Source organism: Schistocerca nitens, chromosome 3, assembly GCF_023898315.1.
Source record: "Schistocerca nitens isolate TAMUIC-IGC-003100 chromosome 3, iqSchNite1.1, whole genome shotgun sequence".
Classification (NCBI taxonomy): domain Eukaryota; kingdom Metazoa; phylum Arthropoda; class Insecta; order Orthoptera; family Acrididae; genus Schistocerca; species Schistocerca nitens.
The window spans coordinates 285,005,741-285,029,667 of NC_064616.1; the positions used below are offsets into that span (position 1 = coordinate 285,005,741).

Below are 23,927 nucleotides of genomic sequence, written 5' to 3' on the forward strand. Positions count from 1 at the left end.
AAGAAAATGAAATTTTTTACCGAAAATTTTTGGCCAGATGGCTGTACTAGTAAGGGCCAGTTGTACAGTCCCTGGCTAGGAGCCGCTTTAAGTTCTATTCTGGAAGAAGCGCGGGAAACGTGTTGTACGAATATGTAACAACGCCTAGCCAGAGAATAATCGCAAGATAACTAAACCGGTGATTCTGGCAGAGTTAGTGAAGTTAACCGGTGAATAAGCTTTTACATTGGCAGGAATAGTTACAGAATTAGTGATAACAAGACTGTTTGTTAGAACGAGGAAGGAGAAGAAACGGGGACATAATACAAATTATGGAACAATATGACTATTCCAAATTTGTATAAAAATTTCCTACTACTACTTTTCGATCTCATGCTTGAGAAACTGGAGCGTAGGAATGAAGTGTGAAACTATTTCCTAACGTAAAGCTTTTAGCTTGTAGTGGGCCTAATAGGCATTTGATGTTGGTACTTCGTGAATTATATTCTGTCATTACAAAAAAGACCATTCGTGCCAAAACAGTCTCGTTTATTTGGTGTGCGTTACAATCGTTGCAGAATTAGGAAGGCCTATTTTGTTTTATCTAGCAGACAGTGACAAAATAGACGTAATCAGATTGGGAAACCACACCAATCTTGGGTCTTATTTGTATTGACAGCTTTTCAGTATTAGACAACGAAATTTCGACTTTTCATGTAGCAAAACGTTTGACAAACTTTAATGAGATAATAGATTCTTTCGCAGAAAGGAAAGCACGTCATGTAAAGCTGAACCGATAGGGAATAAATAGTGGAAATTTTCTGAAGAGTTTTTTTTAAAGAGGGACGGGATGTCAAACCGGCTAACTGTAAGCAGGAGAGGCACCACAGAAAATATATATATTTTCTGTGGTGCTATCTCAAATGCTTGAGGGATGGCGGGTTATTGCCCTGGTTCGGAAATATCGTAGAGCTGGAGCTGATGTGCAGAGCAGTCAAAATTACAGTGGGGAAGTGGGTAGCCGCCATGTGACCCATGTTTCCATTTAGTGATCTTGCTGTTTCCTCTTCATTTACTGCTCTCCCGTCAAATGAAAACAAAACAGATTTCTGTGGCCGGGAGCTATCAAGTGAATTAAAATACATTCGCATAGTTACAAATGGCTAAAATGTGTTATTAGTTGCAGATTTTATTTTATTTCCACCTTTCTGACAGTCAAGCATTAATTGCCTTGCAGAACAATGAAGTTATTTTTGTCGGTTTGCTAAAGAAATTTTTCTTCTATTAATCTTTTCTGCTGGGGCAGACAGTATATTTGAAACGAAGTGTTTAATTCCACACACTGTTTGCTGCATTTCGAGTGCACGTTTTCAACTTCTAGTACGTATGGCATTATGCCATAATAAACAACCAAACACGAGATAACACAGTACTGGTACTCCAAGAAAATTTACATGTCGAAAACCACATCAAAAAGCTTAATATCAGGTCGTGACCTACTTCACTAGGAATCTGGACATACAAATGTGCACTTTAAATGTGCACATTTTAGTATGGGTCACGGAATTCCGATGCTCTTCGAGTATCCTCTGATGCCTTGTTTCTTTTGTGACATAATGTAAGATCTTTTAATGTTTTACACATACGAACATACGGGATCCCTACGATACCGACATCGTAGCTGCCCAAGTGTGGTGACGCCTGTCATCTGGTGCTCTCTGGCAACTGCAGAAACGAACCTCTTTCTAACAGGTTGCGGGAAAATATTCCGAATAGTGGTTTGAAAAGCGATACCATCAACGACCATTCTGGCAGTTACGCTGGAGCTATGTGCGAGAATGTACAATGAATTTCTTAAATCTCAGAGCGTTTGACTCATTTAAAAATCAACTCTTTGATGACGAGCCATTTAGATGAATTTCAAACCCAGAAGGTCAGACATTAATGTAGTTATTAAAAATTTTACGATCACATTTGTGTGATATATCTTAAATTGTAATACGCGCATAAAAGACCAACATTATATGTGAAAGCCTTGCGTATCGTGTAGCAACACTATGTATATTAATTTAAACCTTTAACTTTTTCTGTTTATGTGTTCACGCTACTTAACAGTGATGTTGCTATTGGCTTACTACATCACACATCCTAAGCTCAGAATACCCATTGTCATCGGCTGGAGAGATCACTTGACATGAGCTATGACTGGGTTACAAAAGCGCATCACAATCTCTATTTCAATGTTTCGGAAAATAACATGCGGTGTTTGGTGGAATTCGAATTTATACTTCCATAATACGAAAATATGCAGCGTACATTTTGCTGCACTTAAAAGATCTTTCCAAAATGCATTTTTTTTCCTGTGTTTAGTTTTCTAAACCACCAGGAAATTCTACACCCATGTATAAAACTGTAATCATTCAACAGACTGACAAGTTATACAGTTCCGAGAGAAAATATACTGTCAGTCAGCAAGGAAAACATATGTTTTCACCCGGGAGAAAGTGTTTTTTTAACCGGGAAATCTGTGAGAAATCCAGGAATTTTTTTTCCTTATCCGTGTATACACCCTGTATTAGTAATACAATTGAATCCTATGTGAATATTAGTACTGGTTCTTTAGAATGTGCGTAGAGGTTCACAGTTGTTCATCATAAAACTAGCAGGAAATTTTCACGGTCCATTACTAATACGGGGTCGAATTATAGTTCATGGCTGCCTGTGTACTTCAATATAAAGATTGTAAATCTGTCACCGTGTGGGGTGGCATAGCGGTAAGACAGTGGACTTACATGGAGGAGATTGGCGCTTCAAATTCTTATTCAGCCATCTGTCAATAAAGCAGTCTTTGGTTTGTCTTCCCCACAACATTATCTGTGTGATCATTCCAGATGAAGTTGGTCATAATTTTAATTCTCAGGTATTTAGTTAAATTGACAGTCTTTGCATTTGTGTGATTTATTGTCTAACTGAAATTTATTGGATCCTTTTAGTACCCATGTGGATACCTCATAACTTTCTATTCTTTAGGGTCAATTTCCACTTTCCTCACCATTCAGATATATTGTATACATCACTTGGCAATTCTCCTTGATTGGCAATTCTTTTTGACCTTCTGATGACTTAACTAGATGGTAAATGGCAGCATCGTCTGCAAACAATCTGAGGGGTGCTCAGATTGTATTCTAAATTATTTATAAATACTTGAAACAGCAGAGGGCTTATAACACTTAGTGGGGGAATGCCAGATATCACTTCTGTTTTGCTCGACAACTTCCCTCAGATATTATGAATTGTGACCTTTCTGACAGGAAATCACAAATCCAATTGCACAACTGAGATGATACTCCAAAGGCATGCAATTTGCTTAGAAGCCACTTCTGAGGAATGGTATCAAAAGCCTTTTGAAAAACTAGAAATATTGAACTGATTTAAGATCCCCCTGTCGATAAGTCTCATTACTTTGTGAGAATAAAGAGCTAGTTGCATTTCTCAAGATTGATATTTTCTGAATCTGTGCTGACTGTGTGTCAACAGATTGTTTTCTGTGAGGTAATTCTTATTATTCAAACACAATATATGTTCCAGGATCCTGTAGCAAATCAACGTAAATGATATGGGTCTGTAATTCATCAGATTACTCTTACTTTTTTTTGTTGAGCATTGGTGTGAGCTGTGCAATTTTCCAGTCTTTAGGTATGGATCTTTCGTTGAGTGAGTGGTTGTATCTGATATTTAGGTACAGCGATATTATATCAGCATACTTTGAAAGGAATCTTATTTATAGAGTCTGGATTAAAGGATTTGCCTTAACTGATGTAAAATATTTTGCTAGACTGATAATATCTACTTCTAAGTTACTCATCTTGGCAGCAGTTCTTCATTCGAACTGTGGAATATTTACTTGTTTACTGATCCCCAGCATGGTGGAGGTGAAGTGGGCAGTAGATTCATCTTTAAAGAACAAAATGGTTGGAATACCATTGTAAGTTGCATTAGGATGTCTCCTTTACTTATTGATGCTGAATAGTTTTGGGCTTGTCCACTGTCAAACCATCTGTCCTCGTAAGTGATTGATTACAGTTATGTGGGCATGCATGGAACGACCATAGCTAATAATACAAATGATAATACAGATACTTAAGCACACAGTAGACAGGTTACAATGAGCAGTGCTAAGTGAACTATTCTTTGTCTTCTTTGGTGAAGGAATTTCAGAAAACTATATTTAGTAACTCCGCTTTATTGGTGCTGTCATTGGTGATTTTACCGTCGCTATTTTGCAGTGAAGGTATTCATTGAGTCCTGCGACTTGAGTACTTCATATCCGACGAAAAGATCTTTTGAGTTCCTGCCAGATTTTGGGACGGAGTTTGTGTGGAAACTATTAAAAGGATCTCACATTGAAGTTTATGCTAAATTATGAGGTTCTGTAAGACTTTGCCAGTCATGGGGATTTGCATTCTTTTAAATTAGATGTGCAATTTTGTTCTACAGCAGTGATCTGACTTGTTTTGTGTACCATCTATGATTAATTTGTCATAAACCTTTCCCTTGCTGTTGATACTATTTCTTTAAATTTAAGGCACATCTGGTAGGCACTTTCATAGTTAGTTTGGAATGAATGGGGACTGTCTCATAGGAAGGCACCAAGCAAATTTTTATCCGGTTTTTAAAAATAGATATATTTTTAATTTATTTTTGGTGGGTTTGAATGTTACGGTATCACTCCTGCTGCAACAACCTTGTGATCAATAATCCCTGTATTTGTCATAAGGTTCCCTATTTACTCAGGATTATTTGTTGCCAAGAAGTTGAGTATGTTTCCGCAACTATTTGCACTTCGAGTGGGCTCCTCAACTGCATTTTAGGACAAAGCATATAGTACAATTTTAGATGAAGTTTTATGCCTATCACCGACTTTAGGTATGTCTTTTCAACAACATATGGAGGGTAGATTGAAGCCACCATAAGTTGAAAGTTTCACTGTCCATTTTCACTTTCTCTTTCCCTCTTCCTCCTATCTCCCTGTCCCATTTCCTCGCACTCTTCCATTTCCCTCCTTCCTCTCATCCTCCCCTCCCCCCTTCCTGCATCATCTCGTCCTCTCCATTTCCCCCCACCCCCTTCCTCTCGACCTCTCCGTATCCACTCTCGCACACTTCCTCTCGTCCTTTCCATCTTCCCTCTCGGCCCCCTCTAACTCCCATCTCGGACCCCTCTAACTCCCATCTCGGCCCCCCTCTAACTCTCCCCATCTCGGCCCCCCTCTGACTCCACCCCTCTCGGCCCCCCTCTCGGCCCCCCTCTCGGCCCCCCTCTCGGCCCCCCTCTCGGCCCCCCTCTCGGCCCCCCTCTCGGCCCCCCTCTCGGCCCCCCTCTCGGCCCCCCTCTCGGCCCCCCTCTCGGCCCCCCTCTCGGCCCCCCTCTCGGCCCCCCTCTCGGCCCCCCTCTCGGCCCCCCTCTCGGCCCCCCTCTCGGCCCCCCTCTCGGCCCCCCTCTCGGCCCCCCTCTCGGCCCCCCTCTCGGCCCCCCTCTCGGCCCCCCTCTCGGCCCCCCTCTCGGCCCCCCTCTCGGCCCCCCTCTCGGCCCCCCTCTCGGCCCCCCTCTCGGCCCCCCTCTCGGCCCCCCTCTCGGCCCCCCTCTGACTCCACCCCTCTCGGTCCCCCTCTGACTCCCCCCCCTCTCGGCCCCCCTCTGACTCCCCCCTCTCGGCCCCCCTCTGACTCCCCCCTCTCGGCCCCCCTCTGACTCCCCCCCTCTCGGCCCCTCTCTGACTCCCCCCTCTCGGCCCCCATCTGACTCCCCCCTTCTCGACCCCCCTCTGACTCCCCCCTTCTCGGCCCCCCTCTGACTCCCCCCCTCTCGGCCCCCCTCTGACTCCCGCCCTCTGACTCCCGCCCTCTGACTCCCGCCCTCTGACTCCCGCCCTCTGACTCCCCCCTCTGACTCCCCCCTCTGACTCCCCCCCTCTGACTCCCCCCCTCTGACTCCCCCCTCTGACTCCCCCCCTCTGACTCCCCCCTCTGACTCCCCCCTCTGACTCCCCCCTCTGACTCCCCCCTCTGACTCCCACCCCTCAGCCTCCTCCCTCTGACTCCCCCCTCTGACTCCCCCCCTCAGCCTCCCCCCCTCCGACTCCCCCCTCTGACTCCCCCCCTCAGCCTCCCCCCCTCCGACTCCCCCCTCTGACTCCCCCCCTCAGCCTCCCCCCTCCGACTCCCCCCTCCGACTCCCCCCCTCTGACTCCCCCCCTCTCGGCCCCCCTCTGACCCCCCCCCTATCGGCCCCCCTCTGACCCCCCCTATCGGCCCCCCTCTGACCCCCCCTCTCGGCCCCCCTCTAACTCCACCCTCTCGGCCCCCCTCCAACTCCCCCCTCCAACTCCCCCCTCCAACTCCCCCCTCCAACTCCCCCCTCCAACTCCCCCCTCCAACTCCCCCCTCTCGGCCCCCTGCAACTCCCCCCTCTCGGCCTCCCTCCAACTCCCACCTCTCCCCCCTCTCGCCCACCCTCCAACTCCCCCCTCCAACTCCCCCCTCTCCCCCCTCTCGCCCACCCTCCAACTCCCCCCTCCAACTCCCCCCTCTCCCCCTCTCGCCCACCCTCCAACTCCCCCCTCCCTCCCCCCTCCCTCTCCCCCCTCCAACTCCCCTCTTGGCCCATCTAACTCCCCTCTTGGCCCCCTCTAACTCCCCTCTTGGCCCCCTCTAACTCCCCTCTTGGCCCCCTCTAACTCCCCTCTTGGCCCCCTCTAACTCCCCTCTTGGCCCCCTCTAACTCCCCTCTTGGCCCCCTGTAACTCCCCTCTTGGCCCCCTCTAACTCCCCTCTTGGCCCCCTCTAACTCCCCTCTTGGCCCCCTCGAACTCCCCTCTTGGCCCCCTCTAACTCCCCTCTTGGCCCCTCTAACTCCCCTCTTGGCCCCCTCTAACTCCCCTCTTGGCCCCCTCTAACTCCCCTCTTGGCCCCCTCTAACTCCCCTCTTGGCCCCCTCTAACTCCCCTCTTGCCCCCTCTAACTCCCCTCTCCCACCCCCCCTCTAACTCCCCTCTCCCACCCCCCTCTAACTCCCCTCTCCCACCCCCCTCTAACTCCCCTCTCCCACCCCCCTCTAACTCCCCTCTCCCACCCCCCCTCTAACTCCCCTCTCCCACCCCCCTCTAACTCCCCTCTCCCACCCCCCTCTAACTCCCCTCTCCCACCCCCCTCTAACTCCCCTCTCCCACCCCCCTCTAACTCCCCTCTCCCACCCCCCTCTAACTCCCCTCTCCCACCCCCCTCTAACTCCCCTCTCCCACCCCCCCTCTAACTCCCCTCTCCCACCCCCCTCTAACTCCCCTCTCCCACCCCCCTCTAACTCCCCTCTCCCACCCCCCTCTAACTCCCCTCTCCACCCCCCTCTAACTCCCCTCTCCCACCCCCCTCTCGGACCCCCTCACACCCTCTCTGTCTCCTCCCCCCCCTGCCGATCCAGTCCTCTCAGTCTCACCCCTGCCGCCCTTCCCCGCTCGTCCTCTCCATTTGTGTCTCAACCTTTCCTTCTCCATGTTTAACCCGCCGCGTACCGCTCTCACCCCGCCCGCCGCGTCCCGCCCTCCCCATGGCCCGCCGCGTCCCGCCCCTCACCCTGCTCCACAGCGCCCTGCCTCACCTTCACCCTGCCCTTCCCACTCTGCCTTGCACTTACCCTCACCTGTCCCGTCCCACCTCACATCTCCCCGCCCTTACCCCTCACCTCCTCACCCACACTCACACTCTCGTCCTCCTTCCCTCTCACCATAGGTTTTTATTTACTTCACTTCATGTCAGTAATAGGGGAAAGAAAACTGGATGCTATAACATTTTGCATTGGAGAGTTTATATCTTAAGTCTTCACATCCACTTTCTGCTTGTGTAATCAGTGAGAATTTTGTCCTGTCTTCTTTTGTCCTTTTACAATGGACATATGTAATTTATGTAGTTTTTCTGTCTTTGACTTCTTTTGTGAGGCTTAATTTATCCTTCCTTCACACTAGATAATTGGCTTCTGTCCCACAGACAAACATCCACTACATATAGAAGGTGATACAGCACAGTTCTATTGCCCATTTCATTTTCAAGTAAGTTGACTACAAAATATAAAAGCAGCATTCTGTACTCTTTCCATCATTTGGTTGTTAACATGAGTTCTGGCTGATCTTTACATATAGTAGAATTTGTCAAAACATTGAAATTGTCAGTGCTAAGAAAGAAATGGTAACTTGGCAGTAAACATTGGTATGTTGCTACTTCACACAACACAAACATGGGGCTGATCTCATATTTGAGTTGCTTTACATCAGTTAAAAAGTCATCAAAATGAAATACATCTTTTGATTTGCTTATTTTGAAAGTAATTTTATCAATTCCTTGCAGGTTATACAAGAATGGTCGAAGAATGGTGGTGTTCTACTCATTGGCTATGAATTATATCGACAGTTAAGTCTGAAACGTGCACATAAGACAAAAAAGCGTCGAAAAAAGTCTGCAGATATTGTTGATGTTGATGAAGATGACAAGACTAAAGTGTTACTGGATGGTAAGTTCCTTATCAGCATAAGGTAAAAATAATGGCTTCTTTGATGTTCATGTTTTGCTGCTTGGAGCAAATCACTTCTGCGGACATTATGTAATAATATTAAAAAACATCATGATAATAAATTTAAGATCTCACCCCCCTCCCCCGAGTAACGCTTTTGGAGAGTACGGTAAATCAATATTGTTTCTGCTTCTTTGTTTCTTGCTTTAATTTATAATTTTAAGAAACTCTGACGAATTCTGCCTTTTTGAGCTTCTGTTATTGCGTACATCAAAAAATTCTAGTGATATCTGGGAAATTAAAATTTCACTTATAACTGCAACTGCTTTCATAATTTCTTATTTTAATGCTTTTTAACTGATGTTCTTATATTTCTGCTGAAGTATGCAATGAAATCTTACTTGTACATTTTGCTTATTTTAAATTGTAATTTATTCTCAGGTATTTCAAAACAAATTAGGTTTATTGTTCCTCGTCTTAAGGTCTAATTTTTTCATTTTCTGTCTAAAATCAAACAGTGGAAAATCCAGGATGTAATGTGACAATATTATGTAAAGGATAGCTGCTACTCACCATATAGCAGAGATGCTGAGTCACAGATACGCGCAACAAAAAAATCGTCAGAAACTTAGCTTTTGACGAACAAGACCTTCATCAGAAATAGACAACATACACATATACACTCACGCAAACACAACTCGCAGACACATGACCACAGTGTCTGGCTGCTGAGGCCAGAGTGCGAGAACCTGCGCATGATGGGAGAAACAACTGGGTGGTGGGGGTAAGGAGGAGGTTGGTGCAGGAAGTTGGACAGATAACAGGGAAAAGGTGGGGGACGGTAAAGTACTGCTTGTGGGAGCATACAGGGACAAGGTGGAGAGAGCTTAGGGCAGCTAGGCACAGTTGGGAGCTTAAGCAGATGGCAGGGGAGTGGGGGCTGGGGGTAGTGGAAAAGGAGATGAGTAAAAATACTGGATGTGTGGTGGAATAGAAGGCTGTGTAGTGCTGGAGTGGGAACAGGGAAGGGGTTAAGAGGGTAAGGACGATGACTAACAAAGGTTGAGGCCAGGAAGGTAACAGGAACATAGAATGTATAGCAGGGAGAGTTCCCACCTGTGCAAGTCAGAAAAGCTGGTGTTGGTGGGATGAGACTGGCTGAGAAGCAATCACTGAAATGAAGAACATTATGTTGGGCAATGTGTTCAGCAACGGGGTGGTCCAGCTGTTTGCTTGCCACAGTTTGTCGGTGGCTATTCATGCAGACAGACAACTTGTTGATTGTCATGCCCGCGTAGAAGGCAGCACAATGGTTGCAGCTTAGCTTGTAGATCACATGACTTGTTTCACAAGTAGCCCTGCTCTTGATGGGAAGCTTGTGACCGGATGGGAGTAGGTGGTGGTGGGAGCATGTATGGGACAGGTCTTGCATCTAGGTCTGTTACCTTGCCATGAGGTGAGGGGACAGGAGCAGGGGTTGGGTAGGGATGGATGAGGATATTGTGTAGGTTCATTGGGCAGTGGAATACCACTGTGGGTGGGGTGGGAAGAATATTGGGTAGGACATTCCTCATTTCAGGCCATGACATTCCTCATTTCAGGCCATGACAAGAGGTAGTTAAACCCTTGTGGAGAGTGTGATTCAGCTGCTCCAGTCCTGGCCTCACCTTTTGCCCCACTCCCCAGTTCAATCAGGATTTGTTAAAGACCTTCTGTTCTTCTCCTACTCTTTGCAGTGGAAACACTTTTCACCATCAACCCTACCAACGAGACTCAACCAAAGACCAATGTTGAACCCTGCCTGGCTCATTTTAAACCTCCATCTAACCGTTATCCACCCCACTGCTCCCAAATCACCCCCTGTAAACTTTGCAGAAATTTTTAGCCTTGAACTTTGCCTCAGCTTCATCCCTGAGTTCCTCAACTGCAAACTAACCTTACATCTGCAGAAAGAACTGCAGTCCACCACCTAAAAATTGATTCTGACAGTATATGAGGTAGTTCAAAAATTCCGTAATATTCGTAATTTATTGCCAGTGGTGTGTTGGAGCAATACGTGGTTGGCATCCCTGCACACTCCTGTGTTTAATGTGTGACTGCCAGAAGTTTCATTGTTGCCTGCCTGTTAGTTATTCTTAAGTGTTGTATTGACTAGAACTTTGGGTCATACAGTTTGCAAATTTTGAGAAGGCAGAGATAGAGGAGCAATGCATCTGCATTAAATTTTGCATGAACCTCAATAAAACCTTTACAGAGACACACAAATAGATGCAGGAAGCGTACGGTGATGTGTGTGTGTGCGTAAGCCATACTTGGTGTTACAAATGCCTCAAACTGTTTAAAGATGACTCTTGTTCAGAACGCCCTTCCATGTGTACCGCTGACACTCATGTCAGGAACGGCAACAAAATTATGTATGCCAATTGAAGACAGACTGACTGAGAGATTGCATGAGAATGTAACATTTCAGTTGGATCAAGTCATGAAATCCTGGCACAGCATCCTGGAATGCATCGTGTTGCCACTAAGTTCGTCCCACGACTCGTGAGTCAAGACCAGAAAGACTTTCCGCCTCACAATCTGTAAAGAGCTTTTGGATCATGCAAATGAGAATGAGATGTTCCTTAAGAGAATCATAACTGGTGATGTGATGTGGGTCTATAGTTATGAGGTTGAGACCAAGGTTCAATATTTTTAGTGGATTGGGAAAGGTTCTCCAAGACCAAACAAACTTGTCAGGTTAGTTCAAATGTCAAGGACGTGCTAAAAGATTTCTTTGACTTTGAAGGATTAGTTCATCACACATTTGTGCCACAGGGACAAACTGTTAATCGATGGCACTGTCGGGACATGTTGTGATGTCTGTGATAAAATGTGAGAGGAAACAGCCTGAAATGTGGGTAGACAGTTCATGGCTCTTGCATCATGGAAATGCACTCACACATTCATCCCTGTTGGTACGTGACTATTTGACAAAGAACAAAGTCACTGTGCTGCTTCCTCCGTACTCTCCAGACCTGGTCCCTGTGGACTTTCTTTGTATTTCAAAAGTTGAAAACGCCGTTGAAAGGATGAAGATTTGCAATGATAGACGAGATAAAAGAAAATTCTCAGATGGCAGTTCGCAAGATCCAGCAAGAGGCATGCCAAGAGTGCTTCTGGAAGTGGAAACAGTATTGGGAGCGGTGTATCAATTGTGGAGGACAGTATTTCGAAGGAGGACATGCACAATAAGTAAAAGGTAAACGTGGAAAATTTTTATAGACTTAAGTTTTGGAATTTTTTGAACAGAGCTCGTAATCTTACCTGCTGACAAAGGCTCCACTACTGTTGTTTTAACCACAAGGACTACCTTTCAGAAGGACTCTGCTTGCTGTCAGCTTCATCCACCTACAAACCCTGCCATAGTGACCCCATTCCAGAAATCCATCAGGATCTCCAGTCTCTCCTCAAATCCTTAGGCTCATCGCAGAACCATTCCCCAGAGTGTTCCTCTCCCTCCCTCCCTCCCTCCCTCCCTCCCTCTCCACACCTACCACTTCCTGACTCCTACCTTGTACATGCTTCCTAAAGTTCACAAACCCAATCACCCAGGATGCCCCGTTGTGGCTGGTTACTGTGCCCCCACTTAGAGAATCTCTTCTCTTGTAGACAAACACCTCCAGCTTATTATCCACAACCTGCCATCCTATATAAAAGATACCAACTGTTTCTTCCACCGACTCTCCACAGTTCCTGTTCTTCTACCACATGATGCCCTGCTTGTCACTATTGATGCCACCTCCCTTTGTACTAACATGCCTAATGACCATGGCCTTACTGCTATTGAACACTACCTTTCCCAACACCTGACACATTCCTGACCTAAAACCTCCTTCCTAGTCAGCATGACCAACTATATCCTTGTCCAAAATTACTTCTTCTTTGAAGGTATCTCCTACAAACAAATCTGGGATACAGCTATGGATACCCGCATGACACCATCCTATGCCAACCTGTTCATGGACCACCAAGAGGAATCCTTCCTAAGCACCTAGAATCCCAAATTCCTCATTTGGTTCTGATTCATCGATGACATATTTGTGACCTGTATTGATGGTGAGGTCATCCTATCCACTTTCCTCCAGAACCTCAACACCTTCTCCCCCATTTTTTCACTTGGTGCTCCTCAACACTACAAGCCACCTTCCTTGATGTTGACTTCCACCTCATAGATGGCTACATTGGTACCTCCATCAGTATCAAACCAACCAACCTCCAGCAGTACCTCCATTTCAACAGCTACCACCCATTCCATACCAAGAAGTCCCTTCAATACAGCCTAGCCACAAGGGTCTCCCTGAGGCCGTCACAGACTGTAATTACTCTTCGGAATTTGTACACAAACAGATCTCATGTACCTTACCTCTCCAGTCACCCACCATCTCCCAGAGTCCCACCATCCACACACAGAGGAGGATTCCCCACGTGACTCAGTACCACCCAGGACTGGAGCAGCTGAATCACATTCTCCACAAAGGTTTTGGCTGTCTCTCGTTGTGCCCTGAAATGAAGAATGCCACATTCACTATCCTTCCCATTTCTCCCACAGTGGTATTTCGCCACCCACCAAATCTACATAATATCCTTGTCCATCCCCACACAACCCCTACCCAATCCGTTGCTGCATGGTTCATATCCCTGTAATAGACCTAGATGCAAGACCCTGTCTCATACATTCTCACACCACCACCTATTCCAATCCGGTCACAAGCATCACCTATCCCATCAAAGGCAGGGCTACTTGTGAAACCAATCATGTGATCTACAAGCTAAGCTGCAACCACTGTGGTGCCTTCTATGTGGTCATGACAACCAACCAGTTGTCTGTCTGCATGAATGGCCACCGACAAACTGTGGCCAGGTAACAGCTGGACCTCCCCATTTCTGAACACATCACCAAACGTGATGTTCTTCATTTCAGTGACTACTTCACAGTCAGTGTCATCTGGATCCTTCCACCAACACCACCTTTTCTGAATTGTGCAGACTGGGACTCTCCCTGCAATATATCGTGCATTCCCATAACCCTCCTAGCCGCAACCTTTGTGAGTCATTGTCCTTACCCATCTAGCTCCTTCCCTGTTTTATTGCAGCACTACATGGGCCTCTATTCCACCAAAAACCCACAGTCTTTTTACTCATGTCCTTTGTGCTATCTCCGCCCCCTCTCCCCACCATCCGTCTAACTTCCCGACTGATCCTAGGTGTCCTACCTTCCCTCCATCTCCATCTTGCCCCTTTATGCTACCTCAGACACCACTTTACTGTCCCCCACCCATACCCTGTTATACCTATTCTAAATTTATGCCATTTATTGATTGTCTGCATTTTGATAATACAAAGAGGAATGAAATAAATGGAAAGAAATGGTTTACATTAATTTGTGGACTGTTTTCTATTCTATCTCTTTTGCATACTAGCTCTGTCATCTGTGATATCACTGTTTTTAATCACCATCGTCCTGTTAGCACAGCTGTGAAATCTGTATCTTATTTCTCACAAATATTTGGCTGTTTCTTCCTGATATGTTGCAACTTCTGAGGTTCTGGTTACTGTAGGACCTAAGAATTCAGCTGTTTTTAATTGAATACGTTTTGAATTTTGTTTCTATATGACATGAGAATGTTACAATGTCTCTTGCTTCGAAACATATCATCTGTCCGCTGCCCTCTCATTGGCTACGTAGAACTGGTAGCTGACATACCCCATTTTGTTCCATCAAATGTCACGGCGAGTGTCAACAACATTGCTGCATGAAACACATAAGTACACTCTGACCCCTATCTAGACTTTTACCGTACCCTGCAGAAATGACTGATATTGTGTAGTATTTGTCCAATTTAAAGTCAGTTCAATTCTGACTACAAATGGATTAAGGAAAACTGCAGTTTAAACATGGTAGGTGTTCATGAAAAGCCAAAATACATTGTATTCATTCCCATTGTTGGCGCATGACATAACTTGCTGTCCGCTCATGACTCCCTCCCCGGACTTATCTAGTTCTCAGCCAAGGTGGTATCACTGTTCCCCTTCCAGCCCTTCCATAGTGCTGTGCTTGAGCAGCTATGAAATACTGACTGTGGTATCTACTGTGGTGCACAAGTGATATGTAACAACAGCAACTAATACATAAATAAAATATTTGCAAATGCTATTCAGTCCAGTTCTCAAACTTTTGCTTGTCCCATGATCAATTGATGTCTCTTAGTATTATCTCCACGATATGTATTGGCACTGTAATTTATCTCATGGCAACAGTTCAGTCAGTTCAATATGATTTATTTTGTTTATTAGACATGTCATTATGAATTAATATTCCTTCTTGTTTCATCTGAATGTAACCATCATATACTAAAATGATTAAAAGCTGGTCATATTTTTACGTTATTCTAATACGTGAACAGCGACTAAATTTCTCATTTGCAACCCACTTAGTAAATCATTTCAGTCTTTCACAGTCAAATAAAATATTGATCTGGATTCAGAATCAAGTGATGTTTTTTGAAGCACAACATTTCCACTTTGGAATGTTACCTTTATTTAAAAAGCAGCATTAATGTTTGTACACGGTTTCCATACACGTATGAGAACTTTTATTGCAAACCTGTTCAGATACAGCAAGAGTTTGTAAGATGATAGAATTTAGTGGTATTTCCTCCAGTGTTTCACAAAACTGACAAGTCTTAAGCAGAGCAATAGACTGTTGTAGTGCCCAGTCTGTAGTTTTTGATGTATCCTTCCACTAGTGCCATGCAAGCCAAATGTCATGTGATTGTTCGAGCAACATTGATACCGTATCAAGTGCTTCGGTGTATTGGGAAGCTTTGAGCCTGTTCAAACATAACGTTTACCCGTCCTGCCCTTCCGAATTATTCAAAATAAATCTTCATGTAACCTCGATAGCCAAAGCTTCAGTTCTACATGTATGATGATGATCCCTCAATACTCCCTTACACAATGTAAATGTGTTAACCTCAGCAGCAATAGTTTAGTCTGCGAATATAAAATGACCCTGTATTTTTCACATGATGAATTTGGGAACAACCTTGTCTTATAATCAGGTAAATGTGGTATACTGGCTGCATCATAGAGCAATTACAGTACATTTATTGTGTCAGCATTACAGCCTGCACTTTGCAGTATAATCAGTGTCACATTTTTGAATACTGCCTGTCATAGAACTTAACTTCCACAGTTTTGTCAAAAGTTGAATTTGTAATTTGACAGCTACCTTGCATTAGGTCACTTACATCAGTAGATGCTAAAGGAAAATTCAAATTTAAGTTGTACCAAAGTTATGTAATTTGGGGCCAAAAGGAGAACATTTTATATGGAGCTGCTTGTTGCGAGATGCATTGTTCACTTCTTGACTGGACACTTGATGTCTTCGACTATTACAGAGCAGTGGAACTGAGTGAGGTGGCACAGTTAGCTCAATGGACTCACATTTGGGAGGACAACAGTTCATATCCCCTCTGGCCATCCAGATTTATGTTTCCTGCCATTTCCCTAAATCACTCTAGGCAAATGTCAGGATAATTCCTTTGAAAAGGACATAGCCAGTTTACCTTCCCCATCCTTTCATATCTGAGCTTGTGCTTTGCCTCTAATGACAGGACATTAAATGCTAACCTTCCTTCCTTTCTCCCTCCCTCCAGATATGTAAACATGGCAGTATGCCACTGCGTTTGTCCTTGCAAGAGGACAGATGATTGGGCTTTCCTCTTTGAACCCATTGTACAACTTTGCAGTAAGATGTTTGGAAGTTTCTGATACTATTTTGGATGTGATAATCTGGAGTTCTTGTAATGCATTGACAATTGGGTTAACTTTCTCAAAACATGCTAATATGGTTTTGTCCAAATGTGGATTTGGGCCAATGGTTTGATAGGAGGTATCTGCACCCAGATATTGGCTACCCTGTATGTACTGAACTGAATATAAATAGACGCTTAGTAATATGGCCTGCCACTGGAGCCTTCAAGCTGTTTGACTGGGGAGAGATTATTTAGGGCTGAAAACTGATCAGGGTTTTATGGTCTGTTAAGTGATTAAATTTGACCCCATGTAAATGTAATTAGAACAGCATTGATTAACAATTCTAAAAATCTTCAAAAAATTGATGTAGCACTTACAATGCCACAATGTAGAGGGAGGTACTTCTACAACCCGAAAGAAATTTTTAGAACCTTACATTCTGGAGAGACAATGTCTAATGAGAATTGTTGATGTGCATTACATAAGTCAGTCTTCCAGAAGAATTCGCTATGATTTGGATGTGATACCAGATCTTCTGGCTGCAATGTTGGAAAAAGATTTGACTTCAGTTCACACATTCACTGCTATAAAACCACCATAAAGCCTGAGAGACCTGTTATGTTTTTTAATAACCTCTAATGATGAAGACCAAGAAGTTGAAAAGATTGAACTGATTACATTTTGCTACTATAAACAGATGAGTTTTGCTTTGACTGATTCATGCAACACATGTAGAATCAGGTGGGTGCATGACAATTGAGTTAAGTGTCCAAACCAAAAGTGTTTTTCTGTATTAGCTGACTGTATTACAAAGAATTGTATCACCCTAGAAACACTTGTGTACAACATACTGATTTGAAACGGTGCCAACGTGACTCCACTGGCTGCAATGGCAGTATTTGTTTACTTGCCAGGCACGGTTTTGTAAGTAGGGTCGACAGTTCCTGATTGTATGACAAGTACTTTCATGCTGCTTGAGCAAATTTGAAACAACAAGCATTTTTTCATCAGTCTTTTTAATGTGGAGTCTCCTGATATTAAAGGCTGTGAGTAAACTTCTCTGCCCAGGGCTGATATGTCGCGTACCAAGTTATTAAAGTCGCTATGTATGACTGGTGGCATTTGGGATTTCCACAATGAAAATTGCAGTGGAGGCTTTACCCTCATAAGTTTGCTACCAATTCCTGTTATGACTGTGAGGGTTTCTTACTACAGTGAATAAATTCCAATCTTGTTCCTGCTACATGTATTTTGTGACTAAAATGTTAATGGACTACCACAACTGAACCACACCCTTTGTCAGGATTTTGAGTTCCTTTGCCATGCCCTGTGATGAGAAAGATCTTCCCCAAAATTGTTTGCATCTCCTTAAAATTGTTTCCTGCTGTTCACCTGTCCTAAAAGATACCTTTCCTCCTTTACGCCATTTCCATTTGTAATCCCTTCCGCTATGAGCTATATCCGTGTGAGAGACCCAGTTACGAGATGTAACCGATGCAGTCACCTAGCGTAAAGGCAACATACGTTATGAAAGCTGCCATTTAATATATCAGCTTAACTCCAATTTCCACACTGCCGTTTATGTGGGCATGAGGATCACTCAACTGTATATTGCCGAATGACCACAGCATAACTGTGTGTGAGACAAAGATTGACCACCTGTTGGGTGAGCAGGCTACTGACCACACCACCATCATTGTCAACTGCTGCTTCGCATCTGATTCTCTGCCACTCTGCTGACACTAGCTTCTCGGAAATGTGTGGATGTCTCCAACATATTGTTCAGATTTGCTATTTCACTGGTCTGAATCTCTGCATGTCCCTGTCCTTCACCCTCCTCCACTGCTTTTCCTGCCCGAAAATCCCCCTCCACTCCCATTCAGCTTCTTACCCCTCACTTTAGTGTGTATTGTAAAACTGTGAATGTCCATCTCCCAGCAGTCCTACTCAGTTTCAGCTTCACCACCACCACCAACACCAGCACCATAACTACTACCACCACTACTACAGCACCCCTCCCTATCCTCACAGTCTGTTTTACCATTTACAACATGCTGCTACACTTGCCTGTGCCAGCATAAGTATTCTTCTGGATCTGTTTTCCCTAACCACATTGTTTTCACTCCTAAAGAAAATATATGACAGCGGTACTTTTCTTTTCAGAAATGCAGGCCGCATTGGTGAAGCCTGGACCAGACCTAGTCATCTGTGATGAAGGACATCGTATCAAAAACAGCCATGCGTCTATATCTCAAGCCCTGAAACAAATTCGTAGCAAACGGCGAGTAGTGTTAACTGGGTATCCACTCCAGAACAATTTACTGGAATACTGGTGCATGGTTGACTTTGTGCGCCCAAATTATCTAGGGTCCAGAACTGAGTTTTGCAATATGTTTGAAAGACCCATTCAAAATGGCCAGTGTATCGATTCAACACCACAAGATATCCGATTGATGCGATACCGAGCTCACGTCTTACATTCCTTACTGGAGGGGTTTGTACAGAGGTATGTGCTTTCAACCAATGTTGTGGATTTTTTGTAGTTCTGCTAAGTAATAGAAAAGTTCTGCTTTCATAAACAGTAAAAAAAGTATTGTTTATATGAAATAATTACTGACGTAATAGTTGTGTGTTTTAGCTGATCAGATTTAGAGTATTTACCACAATTCATTCTATAGTAAAATGTCACAAATACAGTAATACAAGTGTCTTTTTGCAAAAAAATGAGGGGATATGACCCTCTATCTTTCCTGTGATCCTGGTAACCTTAAATGTAGATGATGTTTTCCGAATGTAAATATAAGTTGTCTGACCATAGGGACTAACCAAATGAGGAAGTGCAGTTGTTATGACAGTGAACTCATATTCAGGAGCATGGAGTATGCTCTGTTTGGGTCCCTAAATTAGGTTTTCCATGGTTTTCTTAAATCATTTCTGGCAAATGTTGAGATGCTTCCTTCAGAAATTCCACGGCCAACCACTTGCCGTGTTCTCATGAAAACATTTTTATATATTCTATGTGTGTATGTATTTAGAGTTATTTATTTTCATTGTATTACAGTGACAAATCCTATATCATTCTGAGGTGATAATTGGATGAATAAATAAACCAAATCAAATCAATCTATATGATTCTTACGAATATCAGCCAGCTACTTTGCTCTGTAAATTGTTTTTATTTTATATCATTCACAGTGAGCTCATTTCAGCATATTACTACCATCAGGTGCTCTGTAAATACATAAGTAAGTGATGGTCTTAATGTAATGGTCTGTAATTATGATCATAGTCACAGACTGTCTTAATTTAATACCATCACTCACTCATGTATTTGCAGAGCACCTGTTTACGTAAATGGATGTGGAAAACTGCCTAAATGTCAAGGTGGCCAGCATATTGGTCCCCATCGTTAATTTGTCAGGTGTATTCGTTTTGGGGGGGGGGGGGGGCTAGTGCACCTCCTCATGTCTTGGAAGCGGGTACTTTAATGGGCTCGGGTACCTGAGCAGGTGTTAATATCAGTTGTTATGACTGAAATAAGAGGAAGGAAATGCAAGTTCTATCAGTATTCATCTATGAAATAGAATGTTTGTCAGCTGTGGAACTAGAGTACAGCATCACATAATGGAATGAAAACCAAATTTTATGTTGAATAGAAGCCAAGCAGAAAGATTTGTTGTTAAATACAAACTGTTCTTAACCATTGGTGCATTAATTGGAAAACACATTGGAATCTGTGGAAAATTTGTCTTCTGGCATGTACATTAAAGGCAATTCAATATTTCAAAAAGATATGAAACTATTATAATAGTTGGTTTTTAATTCCCAGATGAAATGTGAAGTAAATAGTGAAAATGGTGAAATCCTTCTCCTAAAATATTAATTTATTCCGAATAAGTGTCCTGGCAACACTGGAGAATTATAATCACTGCCATGGGTAGATTCAATAGGATTAATTGGATGAAATTTAAAATTGGGTGCAACCTTTTTAGCATTCAAACTACTGACAATGGGACAAGTATTTGAATGTGGGTTGTGACTGACAATTTCATCAGAAAGAGCTGTAAAGGTTTGGAACGAAATTTTAGGTTACCTCATTGCTCGGACCACAGTAAGCCAGGCAGTCATTCGCATGACTGAGCCATTGAGCTTTTTAGTCATTGCTCGAACCTGTGCAAAATGTGTGTGATGTATAACATGTATATTTCAGCACAACATAAGGTATTGTGAAATAATAAATGTCATTTGGATACAACCAATAATTTTAAGATGTCTGGGTAGTAAATGTGATTGATTCATCAGTGAACAAAAATGATTAGTCATTTGCAAGTGGATAATACATCACTAACTCTTTGTAAATTTATACTTGAAAGGCAGTTAGAACACATTTCAAAAAGGTATGTAACTGATATAATGGTTGGTTTCGAATTCCCAGATGAAATGTGAAGAGAAAACTTCTAGACAATTAGTAATCTTCAACTGTGAGATATTTTTTGAAACAATGGGGTACATGTAACAAAACACGGCAATTTTCACAGTCCCACATTGTTTCACTCCATTTCTTATTTTTTGTGCATAATTTGCAAGCTCTTGTTCGATGAATTTTCATTGGTGTGGGATCTATAGGTTTCAGAAAGTGACTCCAATATTGTGCATGTAGTCTCATTGGTACATCTCCAAAAATAGTCCTCATCTCAACTTGGGACTACACATTTTCTAATAATGCCTCTGCTATTTGCCGTCTATATCCGGGGTAATTCTGTTTCATTTTCATAGTGTTTTTGTTGTACAGAATATATGAATTGTATCGTGCAATATTAAACATAAAGCAAGGCTTTCCCCTGTTGTAATCAACAATACATTTTGGTTTGAAAGTAGGGTTTCATTGTCTTCCATTACGTTCAGTCATTTCTACTCTTTTGTGCTGTGTAGAAATAATATGGACGTCCTGTTTATCCTTCAGCATTAAAATGCCATTGCAGCCTCTCATTATGCATTCCCCCTTCTTAAATTTTCCTCTAACAAAATCTGCTGGCATATTTGTTTTATTGAAATGTACTGTCCCAACAACATTTTTTCCATTTTCAACCAAAGTTAGAAATAGTTTCAGCGAAGAATTGAATTATCTGTGTACAAAATTCGTTCTTCATTTAGTATTGACTTTGATAACTTCATCACAACTGTTTCAGATGAACTGTAAGCATGATGTGTTTCGTCATTTCCTTAATATATTTTAAAATTATGGCAATAGCCCAGTTGCCGACTTGCACCGTTTATAAAATTTTACCCTATATCTCACCTTCTTTGAGGAATTAAATTGTTTATAACACATGTCCCTTAAATTTCATTAACGGTTCATCGATTGCAATGTTCTCTTCCATTACATATACTTCTTTGAATTTTTTATTAAAATAGTTGAACGTGATGTGACTTCGCATAATTTATCCATCTTGTCAGTCATATTGGTATTTACAAAATGTAAAAATGTAGTGATATGCAAAAATCTGTGTGTTGGCATGATGACACTTTAAGACCAGTAGATCTGAATTTTTTAATTTTTTTTTACTTCAGCCATTATTATGCATAACACAGAGGATATTTTCATTTCATTACAATTAACAGGGATCCTTGTCTCATCAGTTTTCTTTTTTGTATTTTCATTGATCATTTTTTTCTGCATACCTCTTAGTTTCTGTGACAATATTATCCCAAGACACATTGTCAAACATGGTATAAAAAAAAGTTTAATGTGCCTCAGTGGATCGGTGAGTTAGTAAGCAGCTGGTTACGGACACGGTAGCTCAGCGTGTGCAGATGGGCTGGCCACCCTCTGTAATAAAAGAACCTGAGTGAAGTTTTTGAAGTTTTCATGGATAGAGTAAAAGAAATGTCAAGTGACATCTGCACAGAAATGCTGATGAAAAGTGGTCAAGAGACAGAGGATAGGAAAAAAAAAGATAGGTTAAGTTCCACACCAAAAAGCTAAAGGTTTTGGTTCAGTACCCTGTTGTTTCTATGACTTTTTCTGTTACTTATTGCTTATTTCATCTCTAAAAATGAGATAAATGCCAAGTCAAGTTGCACTATGTTTTAGAGTATATGTTGAACTGTAGGTCTTCTTCTAATTGGGTGTATTACGTTGCTTCAGAGGTGGGAGGAATGTATGGGGACCACCACCATGTCTAGTAAGGTGCTGCAGCCTTTAAACCAACCTTCAGGTTAAACACAGCTGTGCTTGCTTTACAATATAACAAATGCAATACGAAAATGCTTCATACGTGGATGGCCTTAGCAGTTGCACTACCAACGTGACCCAATTTAACTGATCTGCACTTGCCAATAATTCCCCTTTCATCTTGCCAACTTGTGTAAGTATGGTACATAAGTAGTGAAAGGTGAGAATGCAGCCAACAGAAACTCCTAATCTGCAGCATCTTCCACATTGCACCAAAATTGCTACCACTATCGGATATGGGTGTTTCATTGATATAATTACATAGTTTGCTTGTGTCACAAAATCAGTGAACAAAGTTAAAACACGGTGAATTAAATGTTCGAAGAGATTTCAGGATTGCAGGTGGTCATCATGAACTTCACTCCTTGATATTTCAACTGGACACCTGCCAGTCATCTTCAGGTGAGCCATCGAAGACTGACAAATGTATTCTGCGGTCCGCCTTTTATAGCACGCTGATAGTATTGCGGCGCATGCGTCAGAGTAATGTTGACAGAAGGACCACACTGCATGGCAGCAGCGCTCTCGGTGGTGGAACCTCAGCTGTCTTGGGCATTGCCGCTCGCCACAATCATCATAGCATTCTGGCGTCTTCATCTGGAGCAAATACCGTTGATGACGGGCCACACATTATCCAGCTGGTGGCTGCTGTCGTGGTTCATTAGATTTTCCATGATGCATACTTCAACAGATTCTTTATGATGGAGTCCCAAAAAGATGTTTCTGTGGTTAAAATTAATGTCTTGTCATACTTCATTGAATGAATGTCTACTCACCAAGCCGTGGCAGAACACACACATAAAGAAAGGTTATAATTAGTCAAGCTTTTGAAGTCAGTGGCTCCTTCTACAGGCAGAATGGTTAAAGGAGAGAGTTGGTTAAACATAAAATAGGTTGCCGAAAGAGCGTCCCGAAACAAAGCAGTGTAGCCCGACTGAAACTGTTTACCAATTAGTGCCAAGGAATCAACAAGAGGTACCTTTGTAAAAAGAGATACTACATCAAAACTCATTAAAAGATCCAAACTACCTAGGTGGAAAGCCCCCGGTCCATTGATAAAACCTCCCTGCCGGTCCGGGGGTTAGAATAGGCCCGAGGTATTCCTGCCTGTCATAAGAGGTGACTAAAAGGAGTCTCACACCTTTTGGCCTTTCCTCCACCCACTGTGCAGTGTCATTTTCTGTGCCGATAATGAACACAGAATTCTTTAATATCGAGCACAGTAGCCAGTCCGTTGTGATGGGGCCACCATGTACCCTGTTGGTTGTAGCCCCCTGACTACACAGGGATTGCTCTGCTGATGCCTGCACCGTTAACCCCCATGTATGTCAAGACGTACATGCCCATCACCCTA

At 43.1% G+C, this 23,927-nt stretch overlaps 1 protein-coding gene across 1 annotated transcript in view; it reads left to right on the top strand.

The window, feature by feature from the left end:
- The window catches only part of LOC126249181 (uncharacterized), a 511,658-nt gene that overhangs the window by 350,185 nt on the left and 137,546 nt on the right, over positions 1–23,927 (top strand). The window contains exons 11-12 of the mRNA XM_049950836.1: positions 8,376–8,538; positions 18,502–18,844. Of these exons, the coding sequence (XP_049806793.1) occupies positions 8,376–8,538; positions 18,502–18,844 (506 nt within the window). The remainder of the gene's footprint in view (positions 1–8,375; positions 8,539–18,501; positions 18,845–23,927) is intronic.